Source organism: Symphalangus syndactylus, chromosome 6 (genome assembly GCF_028878055.3).
Source record: "Symphalangus syndactylus isolate Jambi chromosome 6, NHGRI_mSymSyn1-v2.1_pri, whole genome shotgun sequence".
In the NCBI taxonomy this organism is placed as follows: Eukaryota; Metazoa; Chordata; class Mammalia; order Primates; family Hylobatidae; genus Symphalangus; species Symphalangus syndactylus.
The window spans coordinates 24,479,878-24,494,165 of record NC_072428.2 but is presented as its reverse complement, the minus strand read 5'-3'; the positions used below and the strand labels follow the sequence as shown (position 1 = coordinate 24,494,165).

The 14,288-nt window shown below is 56.9% G+C and overlaps 1 protein-coding gene across 1 annotated transcript in view; it reads left to right on the top strand.

The window, feature by feature from the left end:
• Positions 1-9,168: 9,168 nt before the first annotated feature.
• The window catches only part of LOC129484282 (uncharacterized), a 70,243-nt gene continuing 65,123 nt past the window's right edge, over positions 9,169-14,288 (top strand). The window contains exon 1 of the mRNA XM_055282038.2: positions 9,169-9,306. Coding sequence (XP_055138013.1) covers positions 9,169-9,306 — 138 coding nt within the window. The remainder of the gene's footprint in view (positions 9,307-14,288) is intronic.

Sequence of the window (14,288 nt, the reverse complement as noted above, 5' to 3'; positions counted from 1 at the left end):
GGGGAAGGGAACGTTGGAACTTCCTGGTGCTGGAGAGCATAGGCTGGAGCAGTTTGGGAGGGCTGCAGGGCCATACTCCCTCCTTCCTTAAGGAACTTCACAAGACCCCCAGAACCCAACACTCTGCTTACCCCTTTATCTTCTACTCCTCTCCCTACACCAAAAAAGCTTCCCAATGGCCCCCTCTCCATCTACCTCCCAGCTTTCTGGGACTTTGAAAGGGGAAAACCCAACTTTTTAACCCAAACCTCACTTATTGTGATTAACTTCTCTCTTGGCGTTTAGATCTTCACCCCTTTAACTGCACCGTGACACACCCTGTCTACCTCGCCTCACTGCTTTAAAAAGTACGAACAGGAGGTGGTGAGCGTGGTCGACAAAGCCGACAGACGGCAAACAATGGCTTCTATTCTCCAGCTTTCCTCCAACCCAAGGAGCAAAACCGAGTCTCCCGAACTAGCAACACAGCTTCCAACCAAATGTACCAACAACCCACCAGCTCACAAAGGGAACAGAGGGACGCTTCTAGCTTCATAAGCCCTGACCCAGTGCAGGGTTCCCCGAGGCTGCTCCTGTACGAACACCTCCCTACCTCCCCCCCCACCAAAAAAAAGTCTTTTTGGGCAAGTGGAGAAAATAGAAAAGTAATTTCTTGTTATAAATATCTGGAGGTAATTGTGTTACTGGTGTGAGTTGTTAGGGGCTGTAAAAAGATACAACAGCACCGTGGGGAGCTCAATTGGAAAGAGAGAGTTACAATAAAGAGCCCATTCAAGAGGTCTGCCCCCCAAAAAGAGGTAAAATAACAAAATAGTCACAGCATCATTTCTCTATGTTTTTTAATGCATTATTTTTTCTGTTTTACGTATGGTGATTATTGATCTGCCTGCCTGCAAGCAAAGAATTTCAAGAAGCACATTTTACTCTACAAGGCCATTCCTGGTCTACTTTTTAACTACTTGGTAGGCAGCTTAAATCCATAAAAATAAACCGAAAATGAAGACTTTTTCTCAGCATTGGGTAAATACTGGCCACAGCAGAGGGCTACTAGTTACCCTTATCTAGGTTGGCTCTCCAATGCTTCCTTCCTGTCTCTCAGTCCCGGCACCCATAGCCATGCCCTGGACAGGCAAAATCTCCAACTCCAATGCAGAATACCCCACCCCACCAAATGCAGGACCCTGAAGCTGCAAAGGAGTAGTAGGTGGGGAGATGGGGAATGGAATTCCCCTAGGAGGAGTAAAACTTCCAGAACTCCACTTTGTAACCCACACTGTACACAATCACAACAGAATGCTCCCATCCTGACTTGTAACTTCTTGATACCATTTTTTAAAATTCAGTAGCTGAGCCCAGAGAGGCCTCGCTGATTAGTTTTCGAAGCAGCTGGGAAGGTGGTAGTATTTCAAATTCCAGTCCTGCTCCATTCCCACTTCCCTCTCGCTAAGAAGCTATCTAATTACTTAAGTAAACGTGAACACTAAGTGCAGAAGCAACCCGGGAAGTGGGGCACATCGACACCCGGAAGCAGTCCTGTGTACCGGAGAGGTCAGACCCCCAACTGCAGCCTGAGCCCCCCAGCTCAGCCCGAGGCTCTGTACGGCCTCGCTGGGGCCATAGACCCACATCCTGAACGAAGGAGTCTCCAGACATTTTGGAGTCGCCCCGGCCTTGGACCACAAGACCGCTGGACCACTGCCCCCACCTCTCTGTCCCCAACACAAGCCTCAGTTTTCAAATGCTGTTGTTATTTTAATTACTTAATTCTCAAATTCCATCCCCAAACTCTTTAACTGGGGTAAAGGGGAGAGCTCTCGGTCCTCCCGCCCCCAGCCAAAAGAGTAATTAGCAATTAAGATGACAAAGTTTTACTCTCTAGGGCCAAATAAGATAACAACTAATCAAACTGCCTTCAGACGTTTGCAAAGGTCACTGGCTATAAAAAATGTAATGTCAACCGCAACAACTATTATTTCTCTTCAGTAAACTCGCCAGGCTTTCAAGATATTTGCCTTTCATTTCATTTTCTGCTCCCAGCCCCTTCTAAAACCTTCCCAAGTTCGAGTTAAACTTCCAAAATGGCTTAGGGAGCTTGGGAGAGTATAAGGAAAATAAAAAGGAAGAAGGAAAGAAACCACGTTCACTTTGTTTCTAAACTTTCTAGAAATCGCTCATGAATGAAGAGCCGGGTTTTAGCACTCGAAAAAGAAAGCATTTCCACTTGAAATTCAACTCCATTTCCCCCAATTACACTTGCTAAAATTCAGGGCTATTATGGCGCAGGGAGACTGAGAAAACCTGCACAAGGAAAGAGGCAACAACTTTATGAACTTTGAAAAGATACTTTTCCTCCTGGGATGTTAGAATCGAAAGCTCTCAAATTACTCCGACTAATTAGCTGGGAGAGGAAGTGATCAGACGAGGGGGAAAGCCAATGCTTTCATATAGATTTATTTTCAAGGCTTTACCAAGAAACACATAAGGGGATTCGGAGTAAAACAAACAAAAAAGCAAACCAACTCTGCACCTCAAAACTTGCTGAAATCCCAACACCTGGTGTGACTAGATCAGAGGAAAACAAGGAAAAATACCCACCAAGGGCAGGGGGCCGGAGGACAGGGGAGAGCCCCAGCCTCCGCAGGGCGAGGGAGATGAGAGTCGGGGGAAGCCTGGGAAGCAGAGTTTTCACGTTCCGAGCTCAGCGCTCCCGTGGAGTTGGGGGCAAGAGTCCGGGGGCTGGATGGAAGCTGACAGTCCTCCCGCTCGGCTCTGAGCTCCCTCGGAGCGCGCGTCCCACCGCCTTGGCCTGGTGGCTTCCTTCCCGGCTCGCGCTAGCTCGCTCTTCCCTCTGCCTCCAGCGTGCGGCTGCCTTGCCGACTGACTCCACTCGGGCTGGTGGCGGGCGCGGTGCCCCCTCGGCGCTCGAGTGCCGGCTGACTCTTCTGCGCCGGAGCCCAGTGCGGCACAAAGCCCTAGGGCCGGCGGGCGGGCGGAGACGCGGCGAGCTGGTTCCCTCGGCGCTCCCTCGGTGATTCCTCGGAGCGCCCGCTCTCTGCGCGCTCGCTGGGCCTCGGGCTGGACAAAGCAGCCGGCAGTGGTTGCTCTCTGCGGCCGTTCCAGGGCCTTGGGCACCACAGAGCCTCTTCGTCTTTTCCCGCGGGTCGGAAGCATTGGGCGACGCTGGGGCTAAGAGCCGCGGCTGCTGCCGCGCCTGGAGTCTCCCTTCTTCCCGCGAGCTCAGCCCGCGCTGGCGCTGGCGCTGGGGCTGAGCTGGCCGCCCGCCCCGAGCCCTGCGCCGCTCCCACTTGCCGGCGGTCGCCCTCCGACGCGGGCTTTCGCTGGAAGTAGAAAGTTTGGGCTCCTGCGTGGAAACTTCTCCGGCCCAACTCTCCCGGCGTAGCAGTGGGGGAGGGGACCGGCGAGAGGGGAGGAAGGAAGGGGGGAGGAAGGGGGAGACCTGTCTGAATACTGCAATAAAAATAAAGCGAGAAGAAAGAAGCGGACTCACCTTTATGAGGCATCCTCTCTGGTTGTCACAGCTTCTGTCAAGAGTTTTGTTTGGTTGGGGTTTTTTGTGCTGCTGTTGTTGCTTAAAGACCACAATGGTTTGAAATGACGGTGTTTTAAAGGAGTTGCTGGTGAGAGTTTTCTCCACGGATGTTGCTGGGTTGGTGTGTGAGAGCAATTCTCAGATTCCTGGGAAGGAGACAGAGATTGACAATAAAATGGGCTGTCAGCTGCTGGAGAGTGAGAGATAAAGAGTGTGGGTGAGGGAAGTGGCTGCAGCCAGCACACCTATGCTGATTGGTGATGGCTCAAGTGTGTTAATGTGTGTGTGCCGGCGCCCGGCCTCGCCTCCACCGCTCCTCACTGGCCCATTAGCGAAGCCTGACCTCTGTCATCATCCTCCAGCAAAACACTTCCTCCTGCGCCTGAACCAGAGCGGGAAATGAGGCCGAGCCACGGTTCGCTTTTCAAACCCACTAATCACTCCGCAACATGCAAATGCACCGCTCGCTCTCACACAAAATATTGCTTTATGCAAAGCAGCGCCGGGGCCTCGCGCCAGCCGATTGGATGCTCCCTCTCCCCGCCTGGTGCAATTGGTCCGTTTGTTTGAATATGAATACACTTGTTTTCGGCTCCGCCGGTGGGTCCCGGCTCCTCTCCCCGGCGCAGGGCCCCCGAGCCCGGGCTCTGGCGCTCGCCGGCATCTCCCCGCTCCGCGCACGCCGAGATTCGGCGCGGCCCTCCCTGCTGTCGCGAACTTGAGCGGTCAAGTGATGGTTTCTGGGTTGGGGGTCGCGCCCCCACTCCCCCTAAGCTGGACGCGGGACTCCCAGCCCTCGGAGGGCGCAAGTTTCTGCTCTGTCCTTTCTTGCCAACTCCAGGACAGCGTGGCCTGCCGCCCCGCCCCCACCCCATCCCAGCCCGGGCCCCAAGAAACAGAGCACAGCGGCGGCCGCACCCCAGCCCACCTGGCCCCTTGGAAGAAGAGGAAAGGGGCGGGAGCGTCACTGGGTCCTGGCAGCTCCATTCCAGCTGCGGAGGCCGCGGCGAAGCCTAGGCCGAGAGGAGGTTGCCGGGCCGAGAACTAAACGAGGTCAGCGGCCTCCCCAGCCCAAGCCTCCAGGGCCTGTCCAAATCCTCCATCCCGCTCTCCCGGCCCTTTCTTCTCTCCTTTCTCCTTTCGGAAGCCGCGGTGCGCAGCGGAGCAGAGGCACAGCTCTGGCTGGAGAGGCCCGAGTAAACACGCCACTTACTTTGTGTACAGAGGGTTCTTGTGAAAAGCCCTGAAGAGTCCTCACCAAACACTCACCAACTTCTCCCACGTGCCATTTGTTGACTAAGTGCGGCTGCTTTTCGCGGCGCCCGAGAGGAGGGGAAGCCAGGGGAGATAAGAGGGGAGGGGGAGTGGAAGCCTGGGGGTGGGGGTGGATGACCAATGCTTGGAGAGATTCTCTCTCTCTCTCTCTCTATCGCTCTGTGTGTGTGTGTGTGTGTGTGTGTGTGTGTGTGTGTGTGTGTGTCCCACTGGCGATGTCGGTATGTCAGCGTGTGTCGTGTGTGCCACCGGTCATCTGTGTGTGGTGCGTGTGTCTCCGCACCACGACTCCCTCTCCTGGGTCTGCTCAGTCCACGGAGGCAGCTCCCCTTCAGCTGTTGCCAGAAAACCGGGGAGGAAAGTAAGTAAATGGCTTTTCTCTTCTGACCACACACCAGAAGTCCATTTGTTGAATGCCGCACGATTAGGACACACCTCAGTACACTCCAAAGGCGCCCCTCGGAGCCTGCAGTTAAGGTGACAGGAGAGCGAGCGGCTGCCTGGTCCTGCGCTGTCCCGAGCTCTTTCGGCGGCTTCGGGCCATGGAGCCGGGAAGGAGAAGGAAGGCCTGGGCTACGGGACACACCCCAGGACCGGGCGAGGGGGAATGGGGCTGGAGAGCTGAGGCAGGGAGGCTGAAATGAAGCCGCCGCAGGGTACGCTAGACTCTTCTTGACTTAGGGAAAGTGCTGAAAGTCAGAGCTCGTCAATAAAATCTGCGCGACCTGAACTCGCTGCTGACAGGCCGCGTCTCCGCAGCCCCTGGCAGCCGGGACAGTGAGGACGCTGCAAGCCTCACTGGGCCGCCGGGCCACGTGTGGGCCTCACTCTCTCGTTCCTGCCTGGGACCCAGCAGCCCCGCGACCAAGGAGCCCGGGCAGGGCTCCCGAGAAGCAGAGGCCTCCCCGGCCCTAGTGAGAGGTGGGGTCGCATAACCCTCTCCCCTCCCAGGGCTGGGGAGGGCTGCCGGCCCTAACCCTTCCCGCGGCCCAGGAGCTCGCAGCGCCGGGAGGAAACCCGGGTCAGAGGCAAAGGAGGTGGCGCCGGGTGTCCAGGTCCGCGGCCTCCTGGGCGAGGTTTCATTTCGCAGGAGCGCGACTTTCGGAGGATCCCGGGAAGTGGGGCTGCGGCCCTGAGTCCCAGACTAGCGAAAGTCGGCCTTCTCTTTCTCTCTCCTTTTACTTTTCAAGCGAGCATTAAAGAAGCTTGGACTCAAGACTCAAGTCCGCCGTGCATGAGCTAGGGACTTGGCGGGGGGAGGGCGGGCAGTGATTCTGTCCGAACTGGAGGCGAGTATCATTTTTACAACCTCTCAATTAGCGACCGAGTGGATTAGCACCTTCTTAAGCTTTGCCTCGGAAAGAAGCAGCCGTAATCTTGTTGCTATTTCCCCCCAGGGCAATGGCTCTTTGAATCAGCTCCTTCTCCCACCCCTCCAACCCCCATCTCGCTGCGGAGAAAAGTTTTAACAAAAAATCAGAAAAGGCAAGGAGCAAGGAGTGAATGCCACTGACGTCATTGGGTGGGGAAGGGGGCTCCGGGAAAGACTCCTGGAAACTCCTCCGCACAAACAAAAAACAAAAAGGACTTGGCTGCTTCCCATGTGTCAATATTTGGGGAGGGGAGCTTAACCCCAGAATGAGGCAGAGTTTTCAAAGTTTAAGGAGAGAGGGGTGAGAGTGAGATTTCCTCGTTCTCTCTGGACTGGTCTCAAGGAGGGTGGGGGTGCTGTTCTGCCTCGTGGGGAGCCTCACTCCCTCTGCCAAGTACCCGCTTTGGGGGCGACGAGGCCTAGGGGTGTGGGCGCCGAGACTGAGGTGCGGGCGCGGTTGCCAGAGGTGTGTACAAAACCGAGACAACTCGCAGGTCGCCATTTTAATTGCGGCTACCAACACGCCCGAGGCCCACTTGCTGCCCTCAAAGACGCGGGGGGGCGGCGGGGATTGCGCTTTAGGTTCTGTCTCCTTTCCCCGCCTCTCCACAGGCCCCTGTTTCCCCCACCCTCCGCCCCCTGTGGCCAGAGGGAGGACCTCTCAGGCCGGCGGGTGCGTTCCCGCGGGGGCCGCCCGGGTCGTCCCACCCGGTAGCGGGGCTGTCTGCGTGGAGGGAGTCCCGCTGGGGGACCGTGACTCGCCAGAGCCTGCCCAGAGCTTCTAGCCAGTATTGATACGTCAACATGAGGTCAGGCAAGCATCTCACCCGCACCGGTCCCTGGCATTCCCCTGTGCCCACCCCATCAGGCCTTCGGGGAGGCAAAGAAGTGCCCACTTCTGGGGGGATGTGCCTCCAGCTCCCAGCTTCAGAACCAAGAGCCTCCCACCCGGAGTTCTGACACCTCCAAACTCTCTCCCCGGTCAAGCTGACGCGCAGCGTCGGCGCGCTGGAAAGGGTGAAGACTGGCATTTTTTTGAGAAGGAAAGTCTTGGCAGACACCTGCGTCACTTTGTAGTGCCTCAAACGTCTCTCTCTTTGCAGACCCTGGGAACTTGGGATCCCTGATCCGCGGAGCTGGCAAACGGGTCGAGTGAGCCCTAAAGGCAAAGGCTCCCACCCCGGCCGCCCAGTCCCGGCTGCCTGCTCCCCTTCCAGGCCTTGTCCCTCTCCTTTCTCCAGCAACCTGCCGGTTCCCGCTAACCCGGCAGCCTTGCCGAGTCCAGAGCCTAGAAAAGCCAAGAAGATCCCAGAGCCGCCCCGTGGCGCCTCCAGGCTGTGGCCACTGCTAGGCTTGGGGGGAAGCCGCGGTGCCCTCGCCCTTCCTCGCCTCCTGCCAAATGGCCAGTGCTAGGGGCTCCCTGGGTTCAGTCTTCAGTCCTCTTCCATTCACTCTGGGAGGCCAGCCTGTCTCTCTCTCTCTCTCTGTGTGTGTCTGTCTGTCTTCTCCCTGCCCACCCCCCAAATACCTTTAAAATAACATTGTCCAGTGGAGTCTCCCAGCAAAGGGATTCCTAGCAGCCCAGCGGGTCAGACTCCCAAGGCTTTGCCTCCCAGTCTCTCTATGCTGTTGTCCAGATAGGAGCTAGGTTTAAAACTCCTGACATGTAGGACAATTGAAATCAGCAGCACTCTCCGATTTTTGCAAATAGGGTTCCTAGAAAAGTTTGCTTTCCATTTCATCACCCTGTGACGATCCCCCCCATCTCTCTTTTCCCTGTAACCTCTGCCCCCAAGAGGCAAGAGTTCAGCTTCAAAGGAAAAGCAAGCAAGTCAAGGCCACTTCAGTCCCTTCTCCCTGGATATCCCCTCTCTAAACCGCTGCCTATTCTAAAGGCCAACGACCCGGTCCTGCGATTTGTCCCGTTGTAGACCTGGGAACAGGCAGGCGGGAACTGGGGCCTTTACTGGGGGATTTGAGGCTGGGGAGGGGGAGGGAGCAAATGTCATGGCTGGCTCGCTCAAGCATCCAGGGAACCGGAGCTAAGCGCATCCTGACCGGCTTTTAAAATGACATTGATTAGGACAAGCTGTTCCCAACCCCAGTAAGAGTTAATCTGCCTGTTAATCAAGGCACTAAGGGGCTCAGTGCGAGTTTTATTAGCGACAGGAGAACAGAGGCGGCAGCCAGGGATCAAAAGCCGGGATCCCATATATTTGTCAGCGCTATCTCCAAAAAAAAAAAAAAAAAAAAAAAAAGTATTTTCAATTAGAAAGCAATACTGCGCTTTTCATCACTTCCTAACCCAGTCTCACAGAGGGTGACTTCCAAACGTGGCTAGCGGGGAAAACCGCTGCCCGGGGGGCATAGGGGCGGACAGGAACTGCGGGTTGGCTCAGCCGAATGCGGCCGGGGAGAATTTAAGAATCCTCAGCCCGCGGCCCTGATGCCTCTGATTCCTCACGAGGGGAAAGGGAATGAAAAATGAAGCAACAAATGACACCACGCAGGCTGGCAGCCCTCCTTCCCCGCCAGACCCTGCTCCTCAGGCCCGGCTCTGGCGCCGGGTGGCGTCCAGCCCCTGCACGCGCGGCGCGGCCCGCGGGAAAGTTTGTGCAGCCAGAGTGACTCTCCTTCAGCCTCGCGCGCGCTGCCCCCTTCTGCCCCGGAGGGGCGTTGGGTTCCCTTCGGTTTTCCTTTCCAATTCTAAAATAAATAAATAAACTCCGGGCCCTGGGGAAATCTGAATAGTAATTCCAGTCATCCAAATTCTGTGAGAGGGTCTGAGGAAAAAAAGACAAGCCTATCACGGGCGCCCTCCGATCACGAAGGGCACGGGCATGAGAAGGCGACAGAGGAGGTCCTCGGCTCGCCCTGGGCGCGGGGCGAGGACTCTGGTCAGAGGTAATTATGTCACCGCGTTTTCTCGCCGTGACAGCCGAATAAACAGGATCTCCAATAAACATCTCTAATGAGGGAGGAGGCCCGAGGATGGCTGGGTTTGATTTATGACTGGAGGAGAAGGTCCACTTCCCACTGCGAAGCGGGCAACCTGCTCGCCGCCCAGCTCCAGGGAGAGGAACCCGCGGAGGAGAGGATCCCGGCCCCGGTAAGGCGCGCGGCCGGACGGCCACTGCGCTCGTCCCCCGTTTCCAGGTGAGGTGAGCAGGGGGCGGCCACCGCTCGGAGTCCGGCGGTCCCAAACACCTGTCACAGGTGACTGAGCTCCGAAGGTGCTCCCAGAAGACCTAGAAAGGGGGCGCAGGAGCGCGAGTGGGAGTGGGGGTTGGGGGCTAGCCGGGGCCTGGCCCAGAGGCCGCCGCAAACTCCCAGGCGGGGTTCTCGGGTGCCCCGCCTAAGCCGGCCTGGGCGTCTCCAGCTGCTTTTAGGGCCAGGCTCCCAGGACTTTCGCCCGGCTGAACCACAAGTTAGTCTAAGTTTGGGTCGTCCCTTCCCTGACTCACTAAGGGGACTCTTCCGGGCCCCGGTTCCGGCCCTCCAGGGGCCTCAGGGTGGTGGGCGATGCTCTTTCCCGGGCTTGGCGGCCCGGCTCCCATGGCGCCCGCGCGCTTCCCGCCGAGGCAGCCAGCGCAGCGCCCGCAGTAACCCGAGCCCGCGTTCTAGCTCAGTGAGAATCGCTAATTATTAGGTCTTCCGAAGTGAAGCTCAAATCACACGCTGGGGGCTTTACGCGCTGCCCAGCTCTGTGGGCCGCATTCTTTCGTACTCCGCGTTTTTCTGAGAAACGAACCCCATCTCTAGACTTTGTTGCGGTCCAGCCATCTACACTTTGCAACCGCGGGAAACTTCTGCTGCACCTCGCCCGACCCGTGGCAGGGTGTCTTTAAGCGCTCCAGGCGCGGGTACGGACTTTCCCACGCGTGGATGTCGTGAACTGCGACGCAGAGGAGGTCTGGATGCAAAGTGCGTCCCCACCTCCTGCATTTTTCGCGGTCGCGAGGGGCTTTAGCAGACAGCAGCAGCAGACTCCCGCCCCCTACTCCCAGCTCGGGGCCGGACTGGAAGTCCACTCTTGGGAGTGGACCATTTTGCTACTTTTGCAGAAGAGCACACTCTGCAAAGACAAGTCCCTCCTCCACCCTCTTTCCTATCCCTCCCTCAGTAACTCCCTTCCATCTTTGTATGCCTCCTTTTAAAAGCAAAAATCAAGCCCCGGGGCCACTTGGGGCGGGCTTTGATTTGGGGACAGCAGTCGCGGGCAACGGAGAGGCCCCGCGGGCCCCGAGCCGGGCCGGGGCCGGAGCCCGGGCGATTACCTGGGAGCGGAGGGCGGGGAGGCAGGTGAGCCTGGCAGCGCCGGTTCCCACACTTCTCACCGCCGCTCGGCAGGGGAAGTGGCAGATCTGACAGCCGCGTTCTACACGAGGACCTGCCCCAGAGTTTAAATGTCAATGATAAGAAAAGAGGGTGCTCAGGCAGGCGCTAACTTTCCTTAATATCCACGCCAGCGCCGTCCTCATTGGCTGCCTGGCCCGCGTGACGTCATGGCGGCTAGAGTTGGGCACAGCTCTGCGCGGACTAGCTTTCCGGCCGGGCGGGAGCCTGCTCCTCCCCACCCAGGGTCCGGCCGGCTCCAACCCCTGCTCTGGCCTTCCTTGGCCCGGCCTGTGACTGCCCTAGCCCGGCCCGGCCAGGCCTGGCCCGCCCTCCGGTAGGGCGTAGAGTCGATCCCCAGGAAACTAGTCTTGCCGAGTGCGCTCCTCCGCACCGTCGGGCACGAGGGCCCCAAGATCTCTGCCCCTAGGCTGGCCCGCTACCTCTCTGGGTAACCACCCTGTCCCCTCTTCCGATCCCCAAAGGAGTCACTTCATCGGAGAGACCTGAAGGCCGCGCAGGGACTGAGAGGCGCTTTGGGCAGGAATCATTTTTAGGAGGAGTTCGAGGCTCGATGAGTACCCCCAACCTGGCCCTCGAGCCCGCAAGTCACTAGCTGGGCACAGACGGGGGCTCCGGGAAGAGGACAAGCGACCCCTTTTTCAGGGCCTAGGCCAAAGATCTCTCCAGGCCTGCTGGGTTCTCAAGAGGGAAGCCCTAAAGGGGGCCTGCCCAGGCTTCCCTCGCCCTCTGGCTGAAAGTCTCCAACCGCATTAGAAAATGTAGGTGATTGTATTTATCTTTGACTTTGAATTAACTGTTGACTTTGTGACTTAGAGGAGGAAAACGGGAAAATCCCAGATTCTGAAGTCAAGACTCACAGAAATTGGGGCGGGGTCTGCAGGACACTGACTTCTTGGTCTGTGCCTGTTTTTCCCTCACACCTTCTGTGGACTGCGAGATGGCTTAGCGGAGCTAGGCCTGGCTATCTTGGAATGGAGATTTAGACCCTCGTTGTCATTCCCGTCCCGCATCCCTCAAAACAGGAGGCTTCTCAACTCCTTCCCCTGTGCTTCCATCTGGCTCTCCAATTTGAAAGTGACAGAGGTCGGGCCGGGAGGGGCAGGGGTCGCTTGAGGAGTTTGCGGGAGAGGAAGGGGCGGGGCGTGGAATTACCTTTAGGCAGCTCGTGGAGACCCAGCCCGGGTGGACCCGGGAGTGTGTGTGTAGAAGCAGGGAGGGGGACGCCTGGGCCGGAGGAGGGTCCTAGGGCCAGTCCCTGCGCGCCTTGATCCGGGCGGCGTCTTAGGGAGAGCCGAGCACAGATGGCGCCGAGGCGGAGGTCTGGTGATTCCCGCTCCCGCCCCTGGCACACTTGGACAGGTGCGGGGCCTCGCAACCAGCCAGGAGGCAGCTCCAGGCAGCCCGTCTGCCTACTCCTCTTAGCCCGGACAGCTCCTAGCCGGACTCGATTTTTTGTCTTGCTCAGCCCGTCGAGGACTGGGGGGCAGAATAGGGGTGGGAGTGGGGGTAGGGGTAGAGGTGGGGGTGGCGGTGAAGGTGGGGAGGAGAATGGGAGCTTTGGCTGAGAAGTTTCCGCAGGATGTTCTTACTTATTTACAAACATTCTCCAAACTTTCTTTCTTTGTCCTAACGCCTTGGGTATCCTGTGTTAAGGCCTAGGAGCGCCCACCCTCCACTGGCCACTCTAGTCTGGGCCTAGACCTTACCATGGTCCTGTCGCCCTGCTCGGCTGGGAAGGGATGCTAAGAGATGCATTTGTTCTGGTTTCCCTGTCGCCGTCGGCCATCTCCAGTGACCTAGTTTCTTGGTAAGTCCCTAGCTCCCCTCCAGGGCCTGGCCCAGTCTCCAGCCTCAGATGTCCTGAGGTGTCCCAGACTCCGCCGTCCGCCTTGGCGTGTGGGCTGCGGATAGGCCTTGGACCTGGGTAGGCCTTCCTAGCTGGCCAGTTTCTGGCCGGGTCTCGCTTCCCACCCTGTCCCAACCCTAGGCCGCCGAGAGGGCTGTTAGGGGCTTGTTTGGAGTCCAGGCCATTAAGTGTGCGCAGATCCCTGCAACCCAGCAGGGTGCTCGAGAGCGACTCTGGAAACGCCACGGCCCCCGCCTGCTTATCTGCCTGTCAATAAAGGGCGCGTTCGGGCTGAGCGGGAGTGCCGGTGGTGCAGGCGAGGCCCGAACTAGGCCCTTCCGAGCTCCAGGCCAACGCACGAGCCGCTCTCCATTTGCCCCGGGCACGGAAGCTGGGAGGGAGGGAGCCGGCTCTGGGGTCGCCGCGAGAGAAGGTGCAGATTTAGCCGCTGCCTCAGCTGGATTCTAGGAGAAGCTCTCGATCTTGGAGCACTCTGGAGACCCTACCAGAAATCTAGTGCTGGGGGCTCCTCTCCGCGCCTGCCACCAGCCTTGGAGGAAGCTGGGCAGGACCCCGCGTGGTGCCCAGCCTATGATGTCCCACCTCGCCTCGCCCGGGCAGAGGCATCCTCTCTAGGCCACACTGGCTCGCATTGCGGGCAGAAGGGCACCGCGGGCGGCCCGGGGGCATCATCGACGACTCCTAGAGCCCCAAATGCGGAGTGCTACCTGAGGCAGGCTGTAGGTGGGGTGCAAAGGACTGGAAGCAGGAAATAAGCCTCTTTTCTTTCAGGCATCCCTTCAGCCCGGGGTAGCATAGACTGCAATTTTTCGACACCTAGAGCAGCTCCAGGCTCTGATTCTCCATCGCACAGTGAGCGAGCTCGGCAGCCGCCCAGTCTGCGGAGGCTCCCAGGCCAGCCCCGGCCCCAGAGCTTCCCCATCAGCCAGGAGAGGCTGGGTGGAGAGCCTGGATGGGCGTGAGAGGCCTTGAGGTAGGGGAAGTAGTGGAGGGAGAGGAAGATAGAGAAATCGGCTCTTGGCTTGAACTGTAGCTGAGATCTGTTGTTCTTGTCGAAGGTATGTTTTCCCCCTCCCGGCCTCTGTCGCTTTTCCACTCTCCCCTTAACTACTTTATGCAAATAAAGCCGCTTCCAGATTGGAGGAGCCCCTCCCGCTGGATCCGTGCTACCAGGTGGGTGGGAATTGATTTAGTATTTGCCTTTTTATTGAGAATGGGCACTGAGTCTCCCACCAATTATAAAATAAAAATGGATTTTCCTCTTAAAATTTAATCTTAATCTAGAAGATAATGCATCCTGTTAACTTCTACAATATTTTTTAAAAAGGATTCCAGGGTGAGCGCTAACTTATAAAATGGTTTAATAAAGCTTTTCCATATACAAATTAATAGGAGAGAAAAAAGGCCCTAAATAATCGATTTAAAATACTGTGTATATTTGAGTGTCATTTCAAATAGCTGTACAAGCCAGTAATCAATATATCATCTAAGGAATCTAATTTACTGGGCAGTACGTGTGGCTCTTGCTCTTCCTTTCCTTTCCACTTCCTCCCCTTTAAGAAAACTTGTTTTAACAAGATTTTTATTTTAAATCAAAATTGAAGGAACGTTTTGTGAGTTCGAGCGTCAAAAAGGGGACTATTTAGCAAAGATAATATTTGCCATCTCTTCACCCCGTCTCAAGGATTGCATAATGGCATGATTATGTGCAATTCTGTGGTTTCTCTGCTATTAAATTATTTTCCTGCTCTCATTTAAATAACTACTTTACTTTTTTCTCTTTTCTGTCTATTTTGCCACACCATAAAAAGTTTTCCCGGACCTCTGTGGAAAATCTCCAATCCTTCCAGTTTGCTTTGTCACAA